This window comes from Rhinatrema bivittatum, chromosome 2, assembly GCF_901001135.1.
Source record: "Rhinatrema bivittatum chromosome 2, aRhiBiv1.1, whole genome shotgun sequence".
Classification (NCBI taxonomy): Eukaryota; Metazoa; Chordata; class Amphibia; order Gymnophiona; family Rhinatrematidae; genus Rhinatrema; species Rhinatrema bivittatum.
The window spans coordinates 57,786,496-57,812,126 of NC_042616.1; the positions used below are offsets into that span (position 1 = coordinate 57,786,496).

Sequence of the window (25,631 nt, forward strand, 5' to 3'; positions counted from 1 at the left end):
ATTGGTCCGGTAGTTCCCTTCCACACCTTTGGACTTCCAATTCATTTGGCGCTGGTATTTGCTGAGCTATGACGCCATGAGTTTCCACTTGCAACTTTCCAATCATTTTCAACCCTCTTTTGCCCAGCCCAGATGCATGGGCAGATGCTGTCATCAGGTGATGGCTGGGATTCCCTCTACACACATGTTTAAAAGCATGGGAACCCTCCATCATGCATGTTTAAAGCATGGACGGTATATGTGCAGGACACAACTACTGTATCGCCTGTTATGGCTCTTTAAATGAGTTAAACAGCCCCGCTATACAAGAGTCCAGTCAGAAAACTTTCACCAATTTAAGACTGACTTGTTACTCCCTTTTCCCTGATAAAGGATCAAACATCGGAAGATGGGCAACTCAAAAGATCCAGGCCAATGAGAACAGGGTTATTTGATGTGGCTTCTGGTCACAGGGCAACCTACACACATATGAGGGCCACCAGCAGCCACACTGAGCCTGGTTGAGTACTGATTACTTACCAAGTGCAGAATGACTGCCAGGATCCGGTGAATGGAGCCAATCTCCTCCTGGCTAAAGCCGATCACTTGCATGGCATCCACCACAGCTTTGAAGTTAGTTTTGTCATTGGTCAATGACTGGAAATAAAAACAAAAGGCCATTCTGTTTACTTTCTAAGGTACTTGAAGCCATAGGCCCACATCCTGAGCCAATGTAGACATCATAATCCAAGAAGGGAAAATATTTCTGGTCTTTAAATACTTAAAACACCAAAGAAAGGGGTACTCGTTTAGCTTCTCACCTCTTTGAATTTATAAGTACATTAATGGATCCCTCATATGTGCTCTTATCATGATAAGAGTACTAGTTGCACTTGCTTCCATAAGAAGACAGGCTTGCAGAGCTCTGCTCCATAGCCTCACACTTTAAGAGTTTAGAATACTCCAATAAGACAAAGAAACACAGAACATGATGGGTGTCTCGTGCTCTCAGGTCTCCCTTTCACTTACTGAAGACATCTCTGTTTTGCTGTGACAAGGAGTACCATACAGCTCCATGTGTGTAGGGAGAGGCTGAGCCAGTCCTGGTCCCCCTTCCCCACCCATACACATGCCCCCTCTCATATGCAGAGACTTCTAATTCCTGTTTCTTTTTTTTTTTTCCTTAATATTTTTATTCATCTGATCTGAGTCAGAATAGCTACAACTACAATACACAATCAGGTAAATTTTAAAAGGAGCGGACGTGCGCCCACAGATAAGTTTAATTTTATATCGTGCGTACAAGCACACGCATTTCATTTAAAATATGCCAGCGGCGCATATGTGTGCAGCCTTTACATGCATATGTTACATGCTCGCACAAGTGGCCATGGAAGGGGGGAGAGAGGGAGGAAAGGAGAGAGCGAGAGACAGAGAGAATCTGACACTCTATATATCTCCCACTGTAAAAGGGTCACTTTCAACTCAGGGTGGGTTTTTGGGAGGGGTGGTGTTACAAGGGTCTATAAACCCTTGCGCCCTAGGCAGACTATGTAACAATGCCCCCCCCCCCCTCCCACAGGCCCAGCGCCACTGGGTGTGCAAACCGTGCAATTGCACAGGGCAGCATACTCATTGGGGCAGTGTCAAGAGCAGGGAGAGGCCCGTGTTACCACTGGTGGACCTGATCCCACCAGTGGCGGAAGAAGCAGGAGGCCCAGGGTGCCATCAGTAAATCTGATCCTACCCGCAGCAGAAGAAGCAGGAGGCCCTTGGTGCCACCGGTAAATCTGATCCTACCCGCGGCGGAAGAAGCAGGAGGCCCATGGTGCCACCGGTAAATCTGATCCTACCCGTGGTGGAAGAAGCAGGAAGCCCATGGTGCCGCCAGTAGACCCAATCCCACTGATGGCAGAAGAAGTGGAGGCCTGTGGTTCCGTCGATGGGATCAGGTCCACCAGCGGCGGAAGAAGCAGGAGGCCACAGCAGAAGAAGAAGCCCGTCTGGCAACTCCTCCTCATGTGTTGGCCCCGCAGTATTTAACACTCATGGTGCTAGCACTTCCTGTATTCTGATCTCGCCATACATGAGATGAGAATACAGGAAGTGCTAGCACCACAAGTGTTGAATACTCCGGGGCCAGCACATGAAGAGGAGCTGCAGACCGGCTGCTCTCCTCAAATGAGGTGATGCAGGCTGGCAGCAGCAATGACACATGGACCCTGACTGCCTCGTCTGTATGTGTATGTGTGCGTGAATGGGAGGCTGATTGGGATGGGTGTGTGACTGGGAGCTTTCCTTGGATGGGTGGGGCTGTATATATGTGTGTGTGTGTGTGTGTGTGTGTGTGTGTGTGTGTGTGTGTGTGTGCGCGCACATGCATGCATGGGAGCCTTCCTGGGATGGGCAGGGAGTGTGTGTGTGTGTGTGTGTGTGTGTGAGTGAGTGAGATAGAGAGAGAATGGGAGCCTGCCTGGGTGTGTGTGTGTGTGTGTATGAGAGAGGACTTGAACGAGTAGATGTGAATCGGTTATTTACACTTTTGAATAATAGAAAGACTAGGGGGCATTCCATGAAGTTAGCAAGTAGCACATTTAAGACTAATCGGAGAAAATTCTTTTTCACTCAACGCACCATAAAGCTCTGGAATTAGTTGCCGGAGGATGTGGTTAGTGCAGTTAGTGTAGCTGGGTTCAAAAAAGGTTTGGATAAGTTCTTGGAGGAGAAGTCCATTAACTGCTATTAATCAAGTTTACTTAGGGAATAGCCATCAGTAGCATGGGATCTTCTTAGTGTTTGGGTAATTGCCAGGTTCTTGTGGCCTGGTTTGGCCTCTGTTGGAAACTGGATGCTGGGCTTGATGGACCCTTGGTCTGACCCAGCATGGCAATTTCTTATGTTCTTATGTTCTTAGAGAGAGAGAATGGGTACTGCAGGTGGATTTCAACCTGCCAGCAGCTGAAATGAAGATGATGGCCTGACACTGCTGGTAGATCCCAACCAAAGAAGAGCTGGAGATGCTGGTGGGTTTGTCTGAGAGGCCTAGTGCACAATTGGTAGGCTCCCTGGTCGGTCGTAGACAGGGACCAGAACAGAAGGCTTCTTTTAGGTCATGGAATGCGGCTTGAGCCTTAGGACTCCAAACTCGGAGGTTGGTTCCTTTCTTGGTCATCGCAGTGAGTGGAGCGGCTAATGTCGAATAATTGGCGATAAAGCTCCTGTAGTAATTTGTAAGGAATCTTTGTAAGGCACGGAGGCCTACTGGCTGGGGACAGTCACAAATCCCTTGAAGCTTTTCAAGATCCATTGTAAATTCTTGATTGGAAATAATATATCCCAGGAAGGGAAGACGATTCTGCTCAAAGATGCAGTTCTCTAGTTTCACATACAGGTGATTCTCTCTGAAGCGTTGAAGAACAGTTCTGACATGGGAGCAATGAGACTTTAAGTCTTTAGAGAATATCAAGATGTCATTGAGGTATACGACTATGAATGAATAAAGCAGATCGCGGAGGATTTCATTCATTAGGCGTTGGAACACCGCAGGGGCATTGTGGAAACCCGAAAGGCATCACTATATACTCGTAGTGGCCATCCCTGGTGTTGAAAGCGGTCTTCCATATGTCCTCAGGCTGGATGCGTACGAAGTTGTATGCTCCTCGTAGATTGAGTTTCGTGAAGATCTGGGCCCCTTGCAGACGGTCAAACAACTCGCTGATAAGGGATAATGGGTAGCGATCCTTGTGGGTGATGACGTTCAGCCCCCGTTAATCGATACAGGGACTTAGTCCTCCATCCTTCTTTTTAACAAAGAAGAAGCCTGCTCCTGCGGGAGAGTCAGAAAGTCTGATGAACCCTTTCTCAAGATTCTCTTTGATGTATTTGGACATCGCCTGGGTCTCCGGAAGTGAAAGTGGATATGTCCTACCCTTGGGAGGTGTAGTGCCAGGTAGGAGTTCGATAGGACAGTTATACTTTTGGAGTGGAGGTAGTGTGTCTGCCTTTTGTTTTGAAAATACATCCTCGAAGTCAGAGTATTGGGCCGGAAGGCCGGCAAGAGTAGTGGTCTTCAAGATGATCACTGCTGGTGAAACTTGCTTTAAACAATGTTTCTGGCATTGTGTGCCCCATTGCACCAGCTGGAAGGATTGCCAGTCAAATCGGGCGTGGATCTCCACTGAAACGAGGAGGAGCTGGCAGTGCCAGTGATGCTCTCGGTAGCAGGGTAGAACTCAGGCCCACAGGATTCACCATTACTGCATCCTGCATTTGAGAGCGGAGTTCTTCTACTGAAGAAGTTAGAGTCTCTATGGCTCGACGTGATTCTTGTACAGTTGTGGCCAGACCCCGAAAGGTCCGTGAGGCGAGAGATTCCGCCGAGTCCATGGCTTGGCAACCTGTTGCGCTGGGAGGTGGACCCTTGGCCTAGTGCAGAATTGGTAGGCTTTCTGGTCGGACCCAGTGAGCGCCTGCCACCAGGAGACGGAGCACAGGAGGAGACAGAGGCTAGCTGGAGCTTTGCCACTAGCAACCCGGGGTTCTCTTGGGTGGAGCCCTTGGTTATCTGGGCCGCCTGGTCTTAGGTGGGCCTCGCAGGATCTCCTTGAGAGAAAGTTCAGGGGTGTGCCCACCACGATCAAGGGTGCACGGTCGATGTTCAGGCTATGAGTCCAGGGTGCCAGAGAAGGCCAAAAGAGACTCTCGGAGTGTATGGCAAGAATCAGAGCCAAAGTCAGGATAGCGTAGTCAGCCAAAGCAGGGGTCAATACCAGTGGTCAGTCCGTGGGTAGTCAGCCAAAGCCAAGGTCAGGTTCTAGTGGTCAGTCTGTGGGTAGTCAGGCAAGCAGAGATCATGTTCCAGGCAGCAGTCAGACGTGGTCGATAGTCAGGCAGAGGTCGATTCCAGGCAGCGTGCAGACATGGTCAAAGTTCAGGCAGAGGTCGGTTCCAGGCAGCGTGCAGACGAGGTCGAGGAAACAGGCAAAGGTCAAATCTAGGTGACGATCAACATAAGAACAGGCAGAAGTATTACCGAGAAGACAGTCCGGGAGGAACTACCTGGGGAGACGCCGGAACAGGAGGACGCAGGAACAGAAGGACGCTGGAACAGAAGGATGCTGGAACAGGACTGGAACAAAACTGGAACAAAGACTGGAAACACAGAGGCAAACTTGATATCACAGCATGATCGACCTGATTGCCAAGGCAAGGAAGTGAAGGCAGGGACTTCCTCTTATACTATGCTCAATCAGGGCATGCCGCGGAGCTGGGATCTGCCCCTGGCCCTTTAAGCGGCCGGGCAGTCCACTCGTGCGTGCCTAGGGGCGGGGCTGACGCCACGGAGGACGCCGAGCCCCGCCATGAGGCCTGGCTGGAGGTGAAAGGCCCGGCGACCGCCGCCGCGGGACGCCAAGGCCTAGCTGTGCTCGCGGCTCTTGCAGAGGAGGATGACCCGGGACCCTTGGAGGAGTCAGTGAGGCGAGCAGGCCCGGACATGGGCCGAGTGCGGACGGGACGCGCAACAGTATGTATATATGAGCTTATGGTGTATGTGTGTGTGTATGTTTATATATAAGAAAAAGTTGAGAAAGTTTGTGCATCCCACTCCCACTAATTCACGACAATCTCAGGGTGACTAGAAATCAAATGTTCCCAGGTACAGAGAGTGTGAATTTTTAAAATCCTTCTTAGTTTTATTTTTCAGGTGTTATTTGATATGTGTACTGTTTTGAAATATTTTATTGGTGTTTGGGACATTAAAAAAAAATTGTATATGAGTTTTTAATTATTTGATCTTTTATTCATCAGCTTTTTTTGAAATATTATTAGTATGTTTTTAGTATTATGATTATGTATTTAATTTATTTCTTGATTTTATTGTTTGATGTTTGAGGAATGGTGATGGTTCTGTTTTTCATTGTTGCACTGCATAGAGTGCACGTTTGTATTTCTACTTTGTGGTTGCTGTATTCTGTATTTGGTGAGGGTCTGTTTATGTTCTGCGAGTGTGACTGAGGTGAAGTACTCTCCTAATAGGAAGTGTATTAGTGTTTTAGGGCTTTCGGAGGGTCAAGCCCACACCCAACACACATCACAATAGGCCTAATAGCATATGGGTTCCAAGTGTCTTTTTTTAGCAGGGATTTCTGGTTGGCATCACAGCAGTGCATGTAAATATAAGGTAAGTGATATTTTTACCTCAGAATACTGTACTTTGATATTTTTCATGTAAAATATAAATGCATAACTCTTAACTGTGTGTGTGGAATGAGGTAAGGGGGGGGGGGTGTTGTGCAAGGCTATAAGGTTCGCCTAGGGCGCCTAATACTTTGCACCAGCCATGGGTTCAGTGTGGGGGGGGTTGTTAGTTTTTAAAGTTTGTATGACTGAAGGGAGCTGGGTGTTTTTTTTGATGGACCCGGGACAGAATGAATGAATGAATTGGGGGAGGCAACACATTAATTGTTCGTACAGGGCAGCAAAAAGGCTAGCACCGGTCCTGCTCCCCCAAAACCCAGCCTGAGTTGAAAGTGCTCCGCTTACAGTGGAAGATATATAGAGTGTCAGATTGTCTCTCTCTCCTCCCCCGGCTCAAAATCTCCAGACTTGTGCCTCATCAGGACCAGGAGTAAAGTTATGGAGGTAACGCCCATGCCCTCTCCTGTTCTGCCTCCTTATTCTTGAAGCGCGCGTAGGATTTATGCGTGTACCTCCTGGCCTCTTGAAATTCACGTTGCCCGCACGCGACCCACATACGCATGTAAGGGGCCATTTTTGTGCGAGCAACGCTTTTAAAATCTACCTGATTGGGAACAGTTTGTAATACACAGCAAGTACTGGTTCAGGCTTGGTTTTTACCTTTAACTGTCCCAATTTCTCATTCCGTTCCACGTTCAACCACATTCGCACTTGTCCATTCCTCATTCATCCTTTTTCTCATCACAGCCTTACATTATCTTTTGACTTCCTACAATACAACTTGGCTATATTTTGAATTTAGAAAATGTTTTCCATGGTTCTGTATATTGTTTACCTTTTATTTTATGTCCTAACAAGACTTTCATGGTTTGCATATTGCTTCATTAAGACTCCCAAGTTTAATATTCTGGGGTTTTTTTTCCTCTATACAACTTTTTGCTACAAGTGTTGATACAAAGAAAAATCTTCCCTCAGTTTATTATATTCAGTAAACATGCCTTAATGTGCCAATTTAACTTTGCACTTTATATAAATCATCCTCCCATAAGTGCATCTTAATTTATTTATTTTAGATTTATATTCCACTTTTTGCAGTGCTTCAAAAGTGGATTATATTCAGGTACTGTAGGTATTTCTCTATCCCCAGAGGGCTTACAATCTAACAGGCCGATACAGTAAGGGCGCGTAAGAAAAAGTGCGGCAGTGCCGGGCGCCCGCTCGATTGCCGCGCGCACAGTTCGGATCACATACCGCTCGATACAGAATTTAAATGGCATGCAAATGCAAGCCACGTGCAAAGTGCGTCCATGAAGCGTGCATGAAGCGCAATCCATTTTACTGTATAGAGCGCTATACAGCGCCTACACAGTATCCTGGGTGCGCTGGTACCTGTCATTTCAAATGTCATTTCAAATGACGTTTGAAATGACAGGTACCAGGAAGTGGATGGTTCTCCTACACTCGGGCATCGGGGATTGCCAGTCCTCTCTCCCCCCCTCCCGAAGCAAGGCGCAGGGCGAAAATCGACTCGACATGTTATTAAAGCAAATAGAAATTGTAACAAAAGTAAACTTCCTGCATGCTTCCAGCAGCCCCAGTCCTCTCTCCCCTCCTCCAGAGGCGCCCACCGCGGCTCCCCTGCCTCCCGGGGGCAGCCGGCGGCGAAAGCGGCTTCCAGCAGCCCCGCCGGCGAAGGTGCAGGAACGCACGCCGTGACCTGAGCGCCCGGATGGACGTCCAAGGTCACGGCGTGCGCTCATGCACCTTCGCCGGCGGGGCTGCTGGAAGCCGCTTTCGCCGCCGGCTGCCCCCGGGAGGCAGGGGAGCCGCGGTGGGCGCCTCGGGAGGAGGGGAGAGAGGACTGGGGCTGCTGGAAGCATGCAGTAAGTTTACTTTTGTTACAATTTCTATTTGCTTTAATAACATGTCGAGTCGATTTTCGCCCTGCGCCTTGCTTCGGGAGGGGGGGAGGGGGGAGAGAGGACTGGCAATCCCCGATGCCCGAGCGTAGGAGAACCAGGCCACACCATGTTACTCGCTTGCTCCAACCCACCCACTTATTTGACCGGAGCCTGCCTATTGCTGTCACATCCCTCTAACGCCAGGGTCAGGGTAGGCGGTAAATTAGCGGGTTAAAGACGCGGCAAAACAGTTGGTTAAAAAGGCGATAATCGGGCCGCACGTTACTGTATGGGAGGGAATAGCTAATCCGATCGTTTACATATCATATTCATGCCGCGGGCGGAAAGGGATACGCATCGATTTAAAGAAGCGGTAAGGATTGGTAAAAACGGATAGTGAATCGCGGGTTAGACTTACGCGGCCAAATTGTGGGTAGAAAGCGGGTTAGAATAAGGGTAACCGCGGCTGCGCTTTACTGTATTGGCCTGTAAGTTTGTAACTGAGGCAAAGGAGGGTAAAGTGACTTGCCCAAGGTCACAAGCAGTGACAGTGGGACTCAAACCCTGGTCTCCTGGTTCTTAGCCCACTAGGCTACTCCTCCACTCCATCTTAAAGCCTTTCATTCCAGTTAGATACATTATATGCAATATCTGAAACTCTCTCTCTCTTAAATTTGCATTTATAATAATTTTAAATGGAAGTTCAAACAAGCCGAGCATATTTTCTTTGTCTGTTTCTTCTCCCAGACCATTGTGGCACAAGATACTTTTCTTCCTAATTATCTCTACCTGTTAAATACCAGTAGGAGGTTCTCTTTTCTTTATCTCTCTGTAGTATCCTAGATCTATCCCTGGTCTTTTAATGCTTGCCACCAGTTCCTGCTCCTTAAGTACTTGGAAGTACAAATCCATGCGCACAGTGAGAGGGGAACCAGGCCTAGATCAGCCTCTCCCTACGCAGCCTAGTTGTGACTGATACAGGGAATCTCTCCTTCCCTTGAGACATGAGATCTTTCTGCTCCATAGAGACCAGGTCCCCTAAGCATTATTCTCCCAACAGGAGAACCCTCGGCCTGTGGGTTTTGTTTTGACAGTAGTATAATGGGTACACGATCAATCAAACTGATTGACAGGTGAGATAAGGATGACAGCAGCCAATCAGCGTTCACTTCCGGTCTAAGCCCCGCCCACGCCCCGCCCACTCCCCATAGAAGTGAATGGGGGCGTAGCCACGCCCCCTCCCACCTCCTCCCGCCCTCGACCACACCCCCAACCACACCCCTTCCGCCACAGGCCCCACCCCTTCCGCAGCCAATCAGCATTCACTTCCGGTCTAAGCCCCGCCCACTCCCCATAGAAGTGAATGGAGGTGTAGCCACGCCCCTCCCGCCTCATCCCGCCCTCGACCACGCCCCAGGCCCCACCCCTTCCGCCCCAGGCCCCACCCCTTCTGCCCCGGCCCCACCCCTTCCGCCCCTGGCCCCCGCCCCAGACCCCGCCCAGACCCCATCGATGCTCCTCCCCTCCCAATAGAAGTGAATGGGGAGCCCCTCCCACCCCAAACCGCCCCCCACGATGTCACGGATGACCCCGCCCACACCCAACCCCAAGCCACACCCCCCTGTGACGTAGCGGGTATGACATCACCGGAAGTCCACCCCACACCGCCCCCCAAAAACACACCCCCTAAAACGTCATCAGAAAGGGTCCTGTCGCTTTTTTAATGATGTCAGTATTAATGGACTCTGGCTGTTTTTGATGATTTCACCGGAAGTACAATACAAAAGTCCCGAAATATGCGCTCCTAGAACCTCCTGATGCCTTTTTAATGATGTCGGAGCCGGTAGTATGCTTTTAGGAGGCAGGAAAACTGCAGGAAATATGCTTTTTTTCTAGCCACTCTGTTTTTAAAAAACCAAACAAAATACAAGCTGATAGGAGGCAGAAAAACAGTGGCTCGTTCTGTTGACAAGGATTTGGTTTTTTTTTTAAAACAAGTGATTGAAGCTACCGGTGGTGAATTGCATGAACTGCAGGATCAAACTTTGCAAAAGACAGGTTTTTTTTTTTTTCCAAAAGACTAGGGACCGGGTAGTATAAAGGGTACGCTGTCACTCAAACCCCCAAGCCAAACCCCCCAGTGATGTCACCAGAAGCCCAAGCCCACCCCTCCAAGCCCTTGCTGTAGATAGGCATGCCCCAATAAAAAAAATTACCAGAGAGCAGGCAGGAAACTGTGACTCATTCTGTACACAGAGACGGAGAATCCAATTACACCCCTTCCCTCCGCCCCCTCTGCCTCAAGCCGGCCTTCCCCCAGACCTAAATCTGAGCAGAGGATAATTGAAAGCAGTGGGGGGTGTAGGTTTGCAATGGTGAAACACAAGGCTTTAGTTTTGTTTTAAAAAAAAACAGACTTCTGTATTTTACAGCCATATAAAAAAACAAGAATGCACCAGCGGATCTTAAAGAAAATTTATAATGAGCCAGGAAATACCGGCAGTTTTGGCGGTATAACACCTCTTTTGCAGGCAGCTAAAGCATGTATGCCGTCTGTGACCAAGAAACAAGTGATTGATTGGCTTACAGAACAAGATGCTTATTCTTTACACAAACCTGCTAGGGTACGATTTAAAAGAAATAAAACCATAGTGTCAGATGTGGAGTTTTGTTTTAAAAAAAACAGACTTCTGTATTCTCCCCCACAACCCTTCCCTCCTCCCCTCTCTGTTAGACACGCCCAAACTTGCAAGACCGGATATAGAAATAATCATGTGATAGTGATCACGTGAGAACAATCTTCAAGCAGAGTTGTTGTAATTGTTCCTGAAAATGGCCGTATATGAAACACCTAAGCGTCTTGAAATGAAAATCGTTCAACAGCCAAAACTAAAGAGGAGCCACAAGCGAAAGCGGAGGGCAGAAGAAGAAGGAGGAAGCACTGACCCAGATTTTGATGAACTTCCGTTGGGGCAAAAGCTTTTTGATTCGCAGGATCCAAACTTGATCAATGAAAATGCTTTAGATTCTGAAGATTTAGAGCTGCACAAAGCTGCTCTGGATGCCGAAGCAGATTATTTGTTGGAAAAGCTTGAGTGTAAGGTAAGAAAAAAATCTCTTTCCTTCTAATGATGCATTTTAGGGGTGGCGTGTTTGGGAGCTATCTATAATAGAGAGTTTGTTTAGAAGAGGTTTTAATTTAATGTTTTACATTATGTTTTATAGGAAAATGAAGGATCTTTACAAACAGAAGAATATGGAGACACACCAGGTATCAAAATGAACTGTATTTGCTGCTTCTGTCCAAATATAAAAGAACCAGATACATGTGATCAAAAAAAAAACAACAATCCTGAAGATGTGCACGATTTCAGCTGGTGGAGCTATATAGGATTCCCAAAACCACCACCTGTGCATGGAGTTTTTCGAAAAACAACATTTAGATCGATCGTAAGGGTGGCTGTCTATAGTATTCTTAAAAAATGTCTGTCTGGCATACGGTATGAAAATTGCGAAGGCTGTGTTCTCGACGATCCGAGTCAGGATGATCATAGTTGCGTTTATTGGACTGCCTCTGACACACAGGAACAATTAAGGACCGCTTGTAACAGGTTGTGCCTAGAACGTGTTTTGAATCTTGTGGTACTAGCTGCATATAAACGAGGTGTATTAAGCCTAAACAATGACGATATGAATCTGATCATATATCTTATACACAGTGTGAAAACTGCTGAAAATCCTGTTCAAAAACTAAACAGTTTGCTTAAACCTACAGATGAGATTTTAATGATAAAATATATAAATGCCATCATCTATGGTAGAAAACACCAGTCCTTTTTTAAAAATGTATAATAAAGCAGTCTTTGTTTTTTCTTGTCTGTATTTCAGAAGTATGTATTGACAATGAAATACTTTGTAATATTTTAACAAATTTTGCCATGTGTATAAATTAGTTAATAAAAACAACTAATAAATATATCAGAATTAACAAAATGTGTCAATTGTGCTTTAAGGTGATATGGAAGTTTTTAGGGGGGATATCTTATGGTTTTATTAAGTCTCTTTGATATCAATGCACAGGCTGTAAAATGTTTGATACAGCAACTATTTCATTAACTAAGGAATGTATATTGCTATGAGCTATGTGTGGGGGGGAAATTGTCTGGATCCAAGATCTGTAAATGGTTAATCTAATCAGAATGAGACAATATTTGGAAGGGAAAAAAAAAGACCAGAATGACAAGACATTCAAGAGAGACCAATTTTTTTTGTAAAGTGCCCCAAGACCTAAGAGGGCGTTGGTAACACACTACCTTTCATGAACAAAAGGGGGGATGTATATTGTAATGAGGTAGGTGCGGATAGCTGTCTGGGACACATAATCTAATCAGGGAAAAACAATGGTCAGCAAAACATTAAATCACAAAAAAAAGGTTCAACATACTATAGTTTTGTGAATGGGCTTCAGATCTAAAGAGATATTGATAATACATTCAAAAAGCCCTGTAAATGATAACCCAAGCAAGAGAACAATCTTATTCTATAAGATGTCCATCACATGACAGAGAGGCCAGGTAGCTTTTTTTTTTTTTTTTTGTTTCAATACAAAGGTTTTGAGGTTTGTTGGTGGTTACGCCCCACCTAATGCTGGTGATAAAAGGGTATAGCCGGTGACCAGAAAAGATTCAGCAGTCTGGAGTTTGAAACAGAAATGGATTCTTCAAACAAAGAAAGGCAGAAGCCTGTGTTTATTAATAAAATGTCACTTACTAAACGCAGAAAACAAAGGAAATTGAAAGGTGAGTTAATAGTTTTAATGTATATTTTTAGATATGATTTTTAAAAAACAGTAGTAAAAACAGTGTTTGTCTGTTTTATCATTAGAACAGGAAAATATTGCAAAATCAGACACACATTTGAACATAGAAGAAGAAGAACAGCCTGGCTGCAGTAATGCCTTAGACAGAAAAAAAATTGATCAACAAGGCATTTCTGACAGCAATGCAAATAATGGTGAGAAATAGGTTTTCCTTAATGTCTATGACCCTCCCAAATGTCTCTCTTTTTTTCCTTCATAACAGTCAACGAAGCAGAGATCTATTTACAAAGACATCAAAAGTGTGTGTGTGTGTGACCCTGTGTTTTTTTATTTTATTTTGTAATTTTTAGAATGTGAAAATGGTGCAAACAAAACTATTTCCAAAAGAAAGAGAAAGGAGTCTGAAGATGCAGTTGAAGGTAAGAAGTATTTTTTTATATATCTGTACGGGTAAAACAACAATTAGTTCACAACTGTGTAAAAGAAAAGGTATTACCATTTTTTTTGTTTTTTTACATAACAGACCATGAGCAGCATATGCCAAAGAAATCTGACGAAAGACCGTACAAAAAACCGAGAGATAAACAAAAAAGTAAGAATCTATACTGTTATAGTTTTAAGAAAAATTCTTCTTAAAATATTGCAAAAAAAAAGTATGAGCCCACCCGTGTTAATTATTATTATTTTTAATTTTAGACCGTGAAAAGACTGCAAAAAAAGCCTATTTCCGAAAGAAAAGATGAGAGAGACAGCAACAGACCTGTGCACAGGGAGGAAGTAGAGAAAGAATGTGAAAGCATGTTCTTAGATAATTGTACCGATGACAATGTTTCAGGGGGGTTGGTAAATAATTGTATACCAGAGACCTCTGAAAATGCAGCTGTAGAAAATGAACCGGTTAATTTTGTGCAATTTGTGAGAAGGTGGAACCGTGATTTAGAAAAATTTAATGGCGTGCTTTATTCAGAGGAATTTCGTTTTATTAATTTAGATAGAATAGATTCTTTCATAGATGCGCAAAATGTTGTGAGACAAGGCATACAGCATGTTCTAAATGAAATAAGCCATAACGTGTCCCCCATGATTATATACAGATTCATTTACATTCTACAGGTTTTCATAATTCTTTGTATTCGGGAAAGTTAAACCCTCAGGATTTGAACGCTGATGATTTCTTAGATCAAGTTAGTAAACTCCTGCAGAGTTATAGAGAGATACAGTTTGGTGAGACATTCCGCATAGTCATTCTTGTTATAAGGAACAGAGGGGGCGGGTCACGAAGGGTTTTAAGGTCTATTCTGTACAGTCAAATCATACATAAAAAGAGAAGGCATTTAATAGACTTGAACAACACAGATAATAAGCTCTGTTTTGCAGGGAGTGTTACAGCGCTCATGTCACCAACAAAGCTCACAGATGCAGAGCTATTAGACCGTGCTAAAAAACTGCACACAGAGCTAGGGTGGTCAGAACATAAAAAGGTCATGCTAGATGATGTCTCAACATTTGAACAACATTTGGGTATAAACATAAGAGTTGTGCTTTATACAAAACAATGGTGGTGTTTTAAGACAAAGGACAGACCTGAATTCCAGAAAACTGTATTTATATTGCTACATGATGACCATTTTTATGGAATCTTAGATGTAAAAAAGCTCTATGGGGAGCGAAACTTCTGTCATTTTTGCCAGAAACCATATAGTCACGATCATAATTGTACATTATGGTGCCGTCTCTGTTTAACAGCAATGTGTGTAGACAATATCGGGGTACAACAGAGATGTCCGAAATGCAGGCTGTATTGTCGTTCTCAAGAGTGTTTAGAAAGGCATACAGTTCTGGCTTTAAAAAAAGAAGTTGAGTGTTTGCTTAAAATACTGTGCGAAAAATGTGAATCGTATGTTGATAAAAAACATAAATGCCGGGTCAGACAATGTAAGCTTTGTTCTGAGCCCTTGATCGCTGGTGACAAGCATTTGTGTTTTATGCCCCCTATTGATCATGCACAAATATCTGAAAAATATATATTTTATGATTGTGAATGTGTTCAGGAAACAGGCTTTCACGTTCCAAATTATATATATGCAACAGATTTAAACAACACAAGAAACTGGGAGTTCAAAGGTCTTGAGAGTATTTCTAAGTTTGTTAAGATTTTTTGTGACAAAAAGTTCAAAGGATACACCTTCATAGCGCATAATTCTAAAGGCTATGATGGTTATTTTGTAGTTAGAGAGCTGCTAAAGGAAAAGATGGATGTGCGCTTGTTAGCTCAGGGTGCTAAGCTCTTAGAAATCACGATAGAACCCCTGGGTATACGGTTTAAAGACTCTTTAAATTTCCTGCCCATGAAGCTTAGCAAGCTTCCGCAAGCCCTGGGGTTTCAAGGCTGTAAGGGTTATTTCCCGCATTTTTTTAACACCAGGGTTAATCAAAATTATGTGGGACCTATGCCCGGTGTTGAGTATTATGGAGATGGGTATATGATGTCTGGAGAAAGAGAGGAGTTTTTAAAATGGTACAGGGACAATCAAAATAACACCTTTGATTTACAAAAGGAGCTGGCCTATTATTGCCAACAGGATGTGAACATTCTGAGGCAAGCTTGTGTCTTATACAGAAATGAAATCATGGCTTTGACAGAGAGAGAGGTGGTTGTAGAGCAGGATGGTGGATCTAAAACTGTGAAAAGGTGTATAGACCCCTTCCAATATATAACACTGGCATCTGTGTGCATGGCTATGTACAGGTTTATGTTCTTAGAACCCAAGACCGTGGCACTCGTCCCTCCAGACAACTATCACAGACACACAAAGAGATATTCAACACCCTCTATACAGTGGCTGATGTATACAGAGGCCACAGAGCAAATACAGATCACCCATGCTCTAAAGGGGGGTGAAAAGCAGGTGGGTCCCTATTTTCTTGACGGTTATGCACTTATTGATGGGGTACCAACAGCTTTTGAATTTAACGGCTGTTTTTTCCACGGTTGTCCGAGCTGTTATAACGATAAAGACCAGAACCCCTTAACGGCTACAACCTTTGGTTTTCTCAATTACAAAACACAAATCAAAGCAGATTTCCTGAAAAGAAGAGGGTTTAAGGTCATAAGCTTGTGGGAACACGAATGGAAGAGAATGGTGAAAGAAAATATCAGGGATTGTGCAGACTTTCTGGTTAAATCAGGCCTGCCGCAGCAGCTAGTACCCAGAGATGCCCTCTTTGGTGGTAGAACCAATGCTACATGTTTGTACTATAAAGCCAGGGCTGATGAAAAAATACATTACTATGATTTTACCAGCCTCTACCCCTTTGTCAATAAAACCAAGGAATACCCTGTTGGCCACCCGCAAATCATTTATGACAGCTTTGGTCCCCTCTCAGACTATTTTGGGCTTGTTAAAGCCAAAGTGTATCCACCACGAAAGATCTTTTTCCCAGTATTACCGGTCCGTGTGAGCGGTAAGCTCATGTTCCCGCTGTGCCGCACATGCGCTGACAACAGTCTGCAGGATATGTGCAACCACACGGATGAGGAGAGAGCCCTCGTAGGGACTTGGTGCACTGTGGAGATGAATGAGGCTGTTGCAAAAGGGTATGTGGTTGCTGAAATATGTGAAATATGGCACTTTGAATGTAAATCTGTCAGCCTGTTTTCTGAATACATAAAAATGCATCTCCGTCAAAAACAGGAGGCCTCTGGTTACCCTCAGTGGTGTACCGATGTAGAAAAACAAAACATGTATATATCTGATTTTTACAAAAAGAAGGTGTAGTTTTAAGGCCTGAACAGGTTAGTATAAACCCCGCAAAGCGTCAAATTGCCAAGCTTTTCTTAAACTCTTTGTGGGGGAAGTTTGGTCAAAGAACAAACCTACCTGTTACAAGTATTGTGAGAGATCCTGACGATCTGTATAAGTATTTGTTTTCACCCGAATATGATGTTTCATCATGCGATTTTATTGATGATGAAACAGCCTGTGTGACATGGAAGCATTCAAAAGACCGCAGCATATTGTCAGGTAATACAAACATCTTCATTGCCTGTTTCACAACTGCTTATGCTCGTTTAGAACTGTACAAACTGCTTGACAGTTTGCAAGAACGTTGTCTGTACCACGATACAGACTCTGTGATATTTGTGAGTCGTGAGGGTACCAGCGATCCGCCTTTGGGAGATTATTTAGGACAGTTGACGAGCGAGATACCCGCAGACGAGCATATCACAGAGTTTGTATCGGCTGGGCCCAAAACATATGGCTACAAACTATCCAGCGGAAAGACCTGTATGAAAGTGAAGGGGTTTACGTTAAATGTAGAAAATTGTAAAAAGATCAATTCACTAATTTGAAAGACCTCGTCTTTGACTATAAAACTGACGCCGTGGACAAGAGTCCTAAAAAGATACAGGTACAACAATCTGGGATCATTAGAAACAAAAAGACCTGGGCGATAGAGACCGGCCTACTTAAGAAAACACAAAGGGTCGTATACGATAAAAGGGTGATAAAAGAGGGTTTTAATACGCTGCCTTATGGATACTGAATTTGTGGATGTGCGCTGGAGGCACCCATTTTCGTGTATTTTAGCCGGACCGTCAAATAGCGGCAAAAGCTTCTTTGTTAAAAACCTGCTAGATCACGCTGGACGTGTGTTGACTGACATGCCTGATAATATTGTATGGTGTTATAGTTGCTGGCAACCTTTGTATAAAGAAATGCTGTGTAAATATCCTTTTATTACCTTTATGGATTCTTTGCCTGATACTTTTAATGATGATCAACTGTTTCCAACCAATAAAATAAATATGGTTATTATAGACGATTTGATGGCTTCTGCTTGTAAAAGTGATGAAATCGAGAGAGCCTTCACACAATACGTGCATCACAGAAATCTGAGTATTATATATATTGTACAAAATGTCTTCTGTCAAGGCAAAACAAGCAGAACTATAGCCTTAAATACCAAATATATGGTGCTCTTTAAGAATCCTAGAGACAAGTTGCAAATCGCTATTTTAGCCAGACAGATGTACCCCGGTAAGTCACGCTTCTTTTTAGAAGCCTTTGAGGATGCCACCAGAAAGCCATATGGATATCTCATCGTGGATTTAAATGCTACGACCCCTGAGCGTTACAGATTGAGGACAAACATCTTTCCACCAGAATGGACCACTGTATATTGTGAAAAAACACAACCCCTCCATAAAAAGAAGTGAATATATATTCTCCCCCCACATATTTGTTTTGTGTGTGTCCCAGAGATCATGTCTGCTCGCTTAAAGCGGAACCTAGCCCTTTTAAAACTTTTAGTTCAAGCCTCTCCGCAACGGAGAAAAGCTATCCTAAAGGCCGCTTCTAACGATTTAGTGGGGGCCATAGCGGAGATCGCACTAAACACTCTGAGAGGTAATGTTCCTTTATCACAACAGCAGATAAACATCTTGAAAAGGAAACGTCAAGCCATAAGGATTTTGGGTGATAAAAGAATAACACTTAAGAAAAAAAAGAAGCTGGTCAAACAGTCAGGGGGGTTTATCGGGCCTCTGCTAGGATTCGCGCTACCACTCATCACGGGGCTTTTGAGCTAAAATACTAATGCAGCACACAGAAAAAATGTATTTAGTGTCTAGTCAACAACTTGACCGTTTGAGAAGCCCTTCAGTTCATGAGGAAAATATTAGAACCACAGCTGTTCAAAGACTCGATGAAGAAATGAAAGGTATACTTCAAAGTTCTGGTACGTCTGAATATGAGAAAGCCAAACGCTATTCAGAAGTGCTACAGCGCTATCTGGTGCTTAACAGACACGGAGAAATGGAAAAAGAAAGAATAAATCTGTATCTACCCCCACAGGATGATACAGCAACCTCTGCATTTCTAGAGCACAAAAGCCCCCCAGACCCCATCCTGCAGGAAGTGTTAAACAGCATCAGCATGCACCGTAGAAAAAATGCAGAAATACTGCTCAATAAACTGTCAAAGAATAAGGACATTGCATCCTGGGAGAGTAATGGGACTTTTGTATACAAGGGAAGACCTGTAAGTGGCTCTAACCTATTAGACCTGATTCGTGGAGCTACACAGACCCGTGCTCTTTCACATCGGAGGATACCCAAAGGTTGGGGAGAGTTCATGCAAACCCTGGCAGAATTAAACATGCCCTCCACCGTCATGGGTAATCCAGCCAACAGGGATCTGCTGGTACAGCTCAAGGAAAATCCTTCAGCGACAACTGCTGAAATGTACACAAAGACTGTAAAGTGCAAAGACCCCCTCCCCCGTAAAAGACGTAAAGTACTTGATACAAACAGATGGTTGAAGGTGTAATTATATCTTTTCAAATAAAAAAAAAGGCTTTTTTAAAATATAGACTATAGACGTTTGGTTTGTTTTTCAAAAACTCTCAAGAGAGATTGTTTTTATTTAGGATTAGTACAATATTCTTGGTACGGTACACACACCTGGGGGGTATGAAACAGACAGCGAAAAGATTTAGACATACAACATGTTCTCTGTTTGTTGTTTTTTACAAATTGTAAAACCATTTTGTCATTTTGCAATGGTTCTTCGGAATACAGTTTTAAAATATTTTCAAAAGACAGCCCTTTACAACGTTGATGTAGGAAAAACACACAGTGGTTACCGCAGGTTGTAGATACAGGGTGTTGCAGTTGTTTGCTGCTGTATAAAACATCCTCACAATGTTTATTGAAAAAGTTCATAATACTGTTAGGGAAGAACAAACTATCAGGCTGTTGCCCGTAGGAATCAAAAAATTCTCCTGTGCCGTTTTCAGTCACGTATATTGCTAGCCAGTGTTCTCCAGGAAGGTCGTGGGGGTGGGTATTTACCACCAAGCTTGCAGGTTTCCTTTCTATTTGTACATCAGACAGCCAGTCACTGGGTAGGACGTCTACAAAAGATTTTGTAACATACGGATCCTTCTTTAAAATACGGTAGATCTGTACGGTGTTCATCATCATAGATAATCAAAAAGGACGTTCCTTCTGTGGTTAATTTCTATCACGTTGTCAAAGACACCATACACAATCATATTCACCGTGTGTGGCAAAGCGATGGCAAAACGGATTTCAGCCCGCAGATTACCGGTTTTAATCAAAGAGTAGTGGTCCGTGCACTCTTGGTCGGGTGATAGGTCAAAGGCCAGCAAGGTATAACCTTGGTAAAACTCTTGACGATCAATCAAGAGAGCACTGTCTTTCAAATGTTTACCCGTTGCTTGAACCAGCTGCATGTATTCTCTGATACAACAGCCGTTATCGAAATCCGGCTGGAGAGGTTTCCCTGGGACTTGCTCACCATCCACATACAGCGCAGCAAAGTTAATATCGTAATGTTTAAAATTGAAGGGGTTTTTAGAGTAATTACCGCTGAAAGCGTCATTATCCACAAAGCCCAATACGATAATTTTGGGTAATTGTCCCAAAAGAGGTTTTCCTGGTTAGTCACACGGGCGCCAGCCGGTATGCTAAAGACTTTCAGACTTACACGGTCCACGGCGTACTTGACATTAGCTCTCAGCAGCGCTTCTGCATGCCCCAAGCGCACTCCCGGTGACACTTTCACTCTCCTTACAAAGAGGGCTGCAGATAAAATAATGAGTTTGTACCTCTCGTTGGCATCTCCGCTCATTAAGCAGAACGTATCTTTGTTCCGCGTTAGTTTAATTTTCACATCCACGCCATTTATGAGCAGCTTTTCTTGAAAAAACAGATCGCTATGTAAATGTCCCAGAAGCTCTACTTTATGGCTAGCGGCTGTAAACACAGCTCTTTCGGTAAAACCTTTATTACGCGATCCCACGTCTCTCACTTCATGGTTTCCGGCTGTGTCTTTATAAAATAGGCCGCTTGTAAACTGTGTTTTGAGAGGACCCTCGCCGTAATTGAGAAACAGTTCTATGAGGGCTCTGTAAGGGTAACAGTTGTTGCTCTGACTAATGAGTCTATCTCCGAGAGTGACATCCAGCTGGCTAAAAATAGAGGCTATTGGATAGTTCACGAGAGCTACTCTGGCCCCTACTTCAAGATCGGACCCATCTTCGTTCACGATTTTGCAGGTCAGGTACAGCAACGTGTTGTTCAAATCCAGGTAATCCTCGCCATGTCCGGCTATATAAAAATCTAAAGGGGCTGTTTCTGACAAGGCAGATAATGGCGGAATCTCCACATAAACACTTTTTTCTATGCTGGTTTGTGTGGGGGCCAGTTGAAACAGATCCAGTTCTGATTTCAAACATTCTTCAGACCCCTGATGTACAAAAGCCATAGTTTTTAGAATATATCTTGCTTCTTGGCGGAGAGGTTTCTCTTCTTCCCCTTGCGGTTAGTCTTTTGAGACTTGGCACGTTTGGTCTTCTTTGTTTTAAAAGGTTCAGGAGGCCCCTGTTGATTGGTTCTCTTTCTTTTAACAGCTCTTCTAATAACCACTAATCCTGACCCCTCCTGCTCTGTGTTATTGTTCATTTTATGCAGAACCGCCGTTGTGACACGGCCCATAACATCTTTGGCGATGTTTTTTGCTGCACTTTTCACATGAGGTTTAACAATCTCAAAACCCCTTCTCAAAAGAGGTATTGCTTTTCTAAAGAGACTACGAAAATTCCGCCTATCCCAGCCCCGTACATGACCGGAGCACCGTAATACCCCGAAAGGCCTTCACCGGCCTGTGCTGCATAGTAATTTCTGTATGCGCCAGGGTCCCCATAGTATTTAACCACAACCATTTTAAAAAATAGTTTTCCGGGGTCGCAGGTGTAGCTTAAGGATCACTTTCCCATAGCGAAATGAGACGTGTTGGTTCTGGTCCGTCTTTATTTCAAATGTTATGGTGTCTATGTGCTGCTTGTTCACAGGAACATAATGCGGTTTATCATAAGTGAAGGTGATAAACTCGTCCTTACCCCCTTTAGTGGGAACACAACGAAGCAGCTGCACAAAATGGTCTCCCACCAGCTGGTGCTCTACAATATCCGTATACAGGTATAGGGTATTAAACCCTCCTGTGATATCCGTTGGAAATAGCGAGCGGTTCGTATTCGTTTTAGCTTCTAGCCCCAAAATGGTCGCTAAGTCACCCCCTGCAGAAATTACTGCTTTGTCCTCTGATTTTAATTTGATTCTTCGGATATTGGGGTCATAGATGATTCGTGGTGCCATGGCTTTGAGGACACTGTTCATGTCGTGGTTCATTTGATCCGTCAGGTTTTGAACGGTTGCATAATACCCTCTTCGTACAACAAAGTGATGCTCTGTGCTTCCTTCACCAGTGGTGACAACATATTTATGGTCTTCTTTAATATTATCCCATTGTTCGGGTACTGTATTTCCACCAGACCCACTTCCCACGGGCCCTGTAGGTCCAAAGGTCTAGCTAATTGTGTGGTGAAATTAGAGCTGTTGTTTTGTGGAAATATTCTCACAGAGGCGTTACTAGGCAGCGTTACGTAAAATCCCCCTTCATTCATTTTTTCTTTTTATGAGACAAGGCCTTTTCAAATCAAATGTTTTGAATCTCTGATGCTTTTATCCAGCTGTTAAATTTTTCAGGCCATCCTCGCCATTTCACAAAGCACTGCTTGTTCTTACCTCTCCCTTTTACCTTTAGAACCTTATCAACGCGGTATATTCTGTCCTGTTGAGGGCTGACTTTCTGTAATTCTTCAGGATAAAAAGAACCTTGAATGGTTTCCTCACCATAATCTTGTATCTTGTACACTGTTTTCTGTCCCCTGCTTAGGACGTCGGTAATTATAAATATCTCATCTGTCCATGTTTGTTCATAACCTTTTTCAAATTTCCCTTTAGTTTTTGACAGTCTAACATGATCCCCCTTTTTTAAAAAAGGCTTAGCAGTTTCATGTTTGTTGTTATTGCCGTAGATTACTTTCCAGAACCGCAGTGAGTTTGAGGTTGTTACATCGATGGGGCGGGCCTGTATTGTTCTGTGAAAACTGTGATTGTAACTGTTCATAAAAGCCGGAAGCACATCTTCATAGCGAAAAGTGTTGCGCGCTGTAAAGTATCGCCACATTTTGGATTTTAAAGTCCTGTTAAATCTCTCCACAACTGCTGCCTTAACATCGTTGTTGGTCACAAAATGCTGAATGCCCCTGTATTTTAACAAACTCTTCACAGATCTGTTTAAAAACTCTTTACCTCTGTCTGTTTGTATTTTGTTGGGAACACGACCACCTTTAAATATATTTTCAAAGGCCTCTGCCACTTCACGACCTGTTTTGTTTTTAGGGTCACAGCCCATGCGTATTTTGACAAAACATCTATCACCGTCAAAATGTATTTGTAGCCTCTGTTATAACCAGACAAGGCTGTCATATCAACCAAATCTGCCTGCCATTGCCAATCTATATCTGACACTATGGTTTTATTTCTTTTAAATCGTACCCTAGCAGGTTTGTGTAAAGAATAAGCATCTTGTTCTGTAAGCCAATCAATCACTTGTTTCTTGGTCACAGACGGCATACATGCTTTAGCTGCCTGCAAAAGAGGTGTTATACCGCCAAAACTGCCGGTATTTCCTGGCTCATTATAAATTTTCTTTAAGATCCGCTGGTGCATTCTTGTTTTTTTATATGGCTGTAAAATACAGAAGTCTGTTTTTTTTAAAACAAAACTAAAGCCTTGTGTTTCACCATTGCAAACCTGCACCCCCCACTGCTTTCAATTATCCTCTGCTCAGATTTAGGTCTGGGGGAAGGTCGGCTTGAGGCAGAGGGGGCGGAGGGAAGGGGTGTAATTGGATTCTCAGTCTCTGTGTACAGAATGAGTCACAGTTTCCTGCCTGCTCTCTGGTAATTTTTTTTATTGGGGCATGCCTATCTACAGCAAGGGCTTGGAGGGGTGGGCTTGGGCTTCTGGTGACATCACTGGGGGGTTTGGCTTGGGGGTTTGAGTGACAGCGTACCCTTTATACTACCCGGTCCCTAGTCTTTTGGAAAAAAAAAAACCTGTCTTTTGCAAAGTTTGATCCTGCAGTTCATGCAATTCACCACCGGTAGCTTCAATCACTTGTTTTAAAAAAAAAACCAAATCCTTGTCAACAGAACGAGCCACTGTTTTTCTGCCTCCTATCAGCTTGTATTTTGTTTGGTTTTTTAAAAAAACAGAGTGGCTAGAAAAAAAGCATATTTCCTGCAGTTTTCCTGCCTCCTAAAAGCATACTACCGGCTCCGACATCATTAAAAAGGCATCAGGAGGTTCTAGGAGCGCATATTTCGGGACTTTTGTATTGTACTTCCGGTGAAATCATCAAAAACAGCCAGAGTCCATTAATACTGACATCATTAAAAAAGCGACAGGACCCTTTCTGATGACGTTTTAGGGGGTGTGTTTTTGGGGGGCGGTGTGGGGTGGACTTCCGGTGATGTCATACCCGCTACGTCACAGGGGGGTGTGGCTGGGGGTTGGGGTGTGGGCGGGGTCATCCGTGACATCATGGGGGGCGGTTTGGGGGTGGGAGGGGCTCCCCATTCACTTCTATTGGGAGGGGAGGAGCATCGATGGGGTCTGGGCGGGGTCTGGGGCGGGGGCCAGGGGCGGAAGGGGTGGGGCCGGGGCAGAAGGGGTGGGGCCTGGGGAGGAAGGGGTGGGGCCTGGGGCGTGGTCGAGGGCGGGATGAGGCGGGAGGGGCGTGGCTACGCCCCCATTCACTTCTATGGGGAGTGGGCGGGGCTTAGACCGGAAGTGAACGCTGATTGGCTGCGGAAGGGGTGGGGCCTGTGGCGGAAGGGGTGTGGTTGGGGGCGTGGTAGAGGGCGGGAGGAGGCGGGAGGGGGCGTGGCTACACCCCCATTCACTTCTATGGGGAGTGGGCGGGGCGTGGGCGGGGCTTAGACCGGAAGTGAACGCTGATTGGCTGCTGTCATCCTTATCTCACCTGTCAATCAGTTTGATTGATCGTGTACCCATTATACTACTTTTGACCTTAATACTTACAAACTCCGTCACGGGTCAGTAAGGCATGACCTACCTTTTGTTAAATCCAGAGCTCCCTTTAGTGAACTATGGATTTAACAAAGAGAGGTCATGCCTTACCAACCTATGAGAATTGTTTTGAAGGTAAGAAAGTGGAGAAAGGTAAGAAGTAGCGTGCCCCAGGGATCTGTACTGGGGCTGGTGCTGTTTAACTTATCCATTAACAATCTAGAAAAGGGAGTAAAATGAGTGAGCTGATCAGATTTGTGTATTACCCACAAATATTTCAAGTCGTTACAACATAAGCAGGCTGAGAAACTGCAGAAGGATTTTTCAGGTCTTGGGGAAGTGGGCATCTAATAAATGTCAGATGCACAATTTAATGTGGACAAGTGCAAAGTGATGCACAGAGGGGAAAAATAATTCCCAATTCAGGTACACACAGTGCCAGGTTCTGTATTAGGAATCACCACCCAGGACTTTGGGAGTCATTGTGGACAATACCTTGAAACCCCTCGGCTCAGTGTGCAGCCCGGGGGCTAGAAAAGCTGAAACGGAAGGTTAGGGATTGCTCAGAAAGGAATGGAGAATAAAACTATGAACATCATGACGCCGCCGTACTGATCCATGGTGGGACTCTGTGTATTGTGTGCAGTTCTGCTCGCTTCCACGCAAGGAAGATATAAAAAAAAAAAGGAACGCAGAAGGCCAACGTAAAAGATAAAGGGGGGGACAGAATGGCTCTATTATGAAGAAAGGTTAAACAGGTAGGGCT

General features: G+C 44.3%; 1 protein-coding gene across 2 annotated transcripts in view; it reads right to left on the bottom strand.

The window, feature by feature from the left end:
• The window catches only part of MYO1G (myosin IG), a 377,606-nt gene that overhangs the window by 273,496 nt on the left and 78,479 nt on the right, over positions 1-25,631 (bottom strand). For both annotated transcript variants that reach the window (XM_029588199.1, XM_029588200.1), the window contains exon 7: positions 520-636. In XM_029588199.1, the coding sequence (XP_029444059.1) occupies positions 520-636 (117 nt within the window). The remainder of the gene's footprint in view (positions 1-519; positions 637-25,631) is intronic.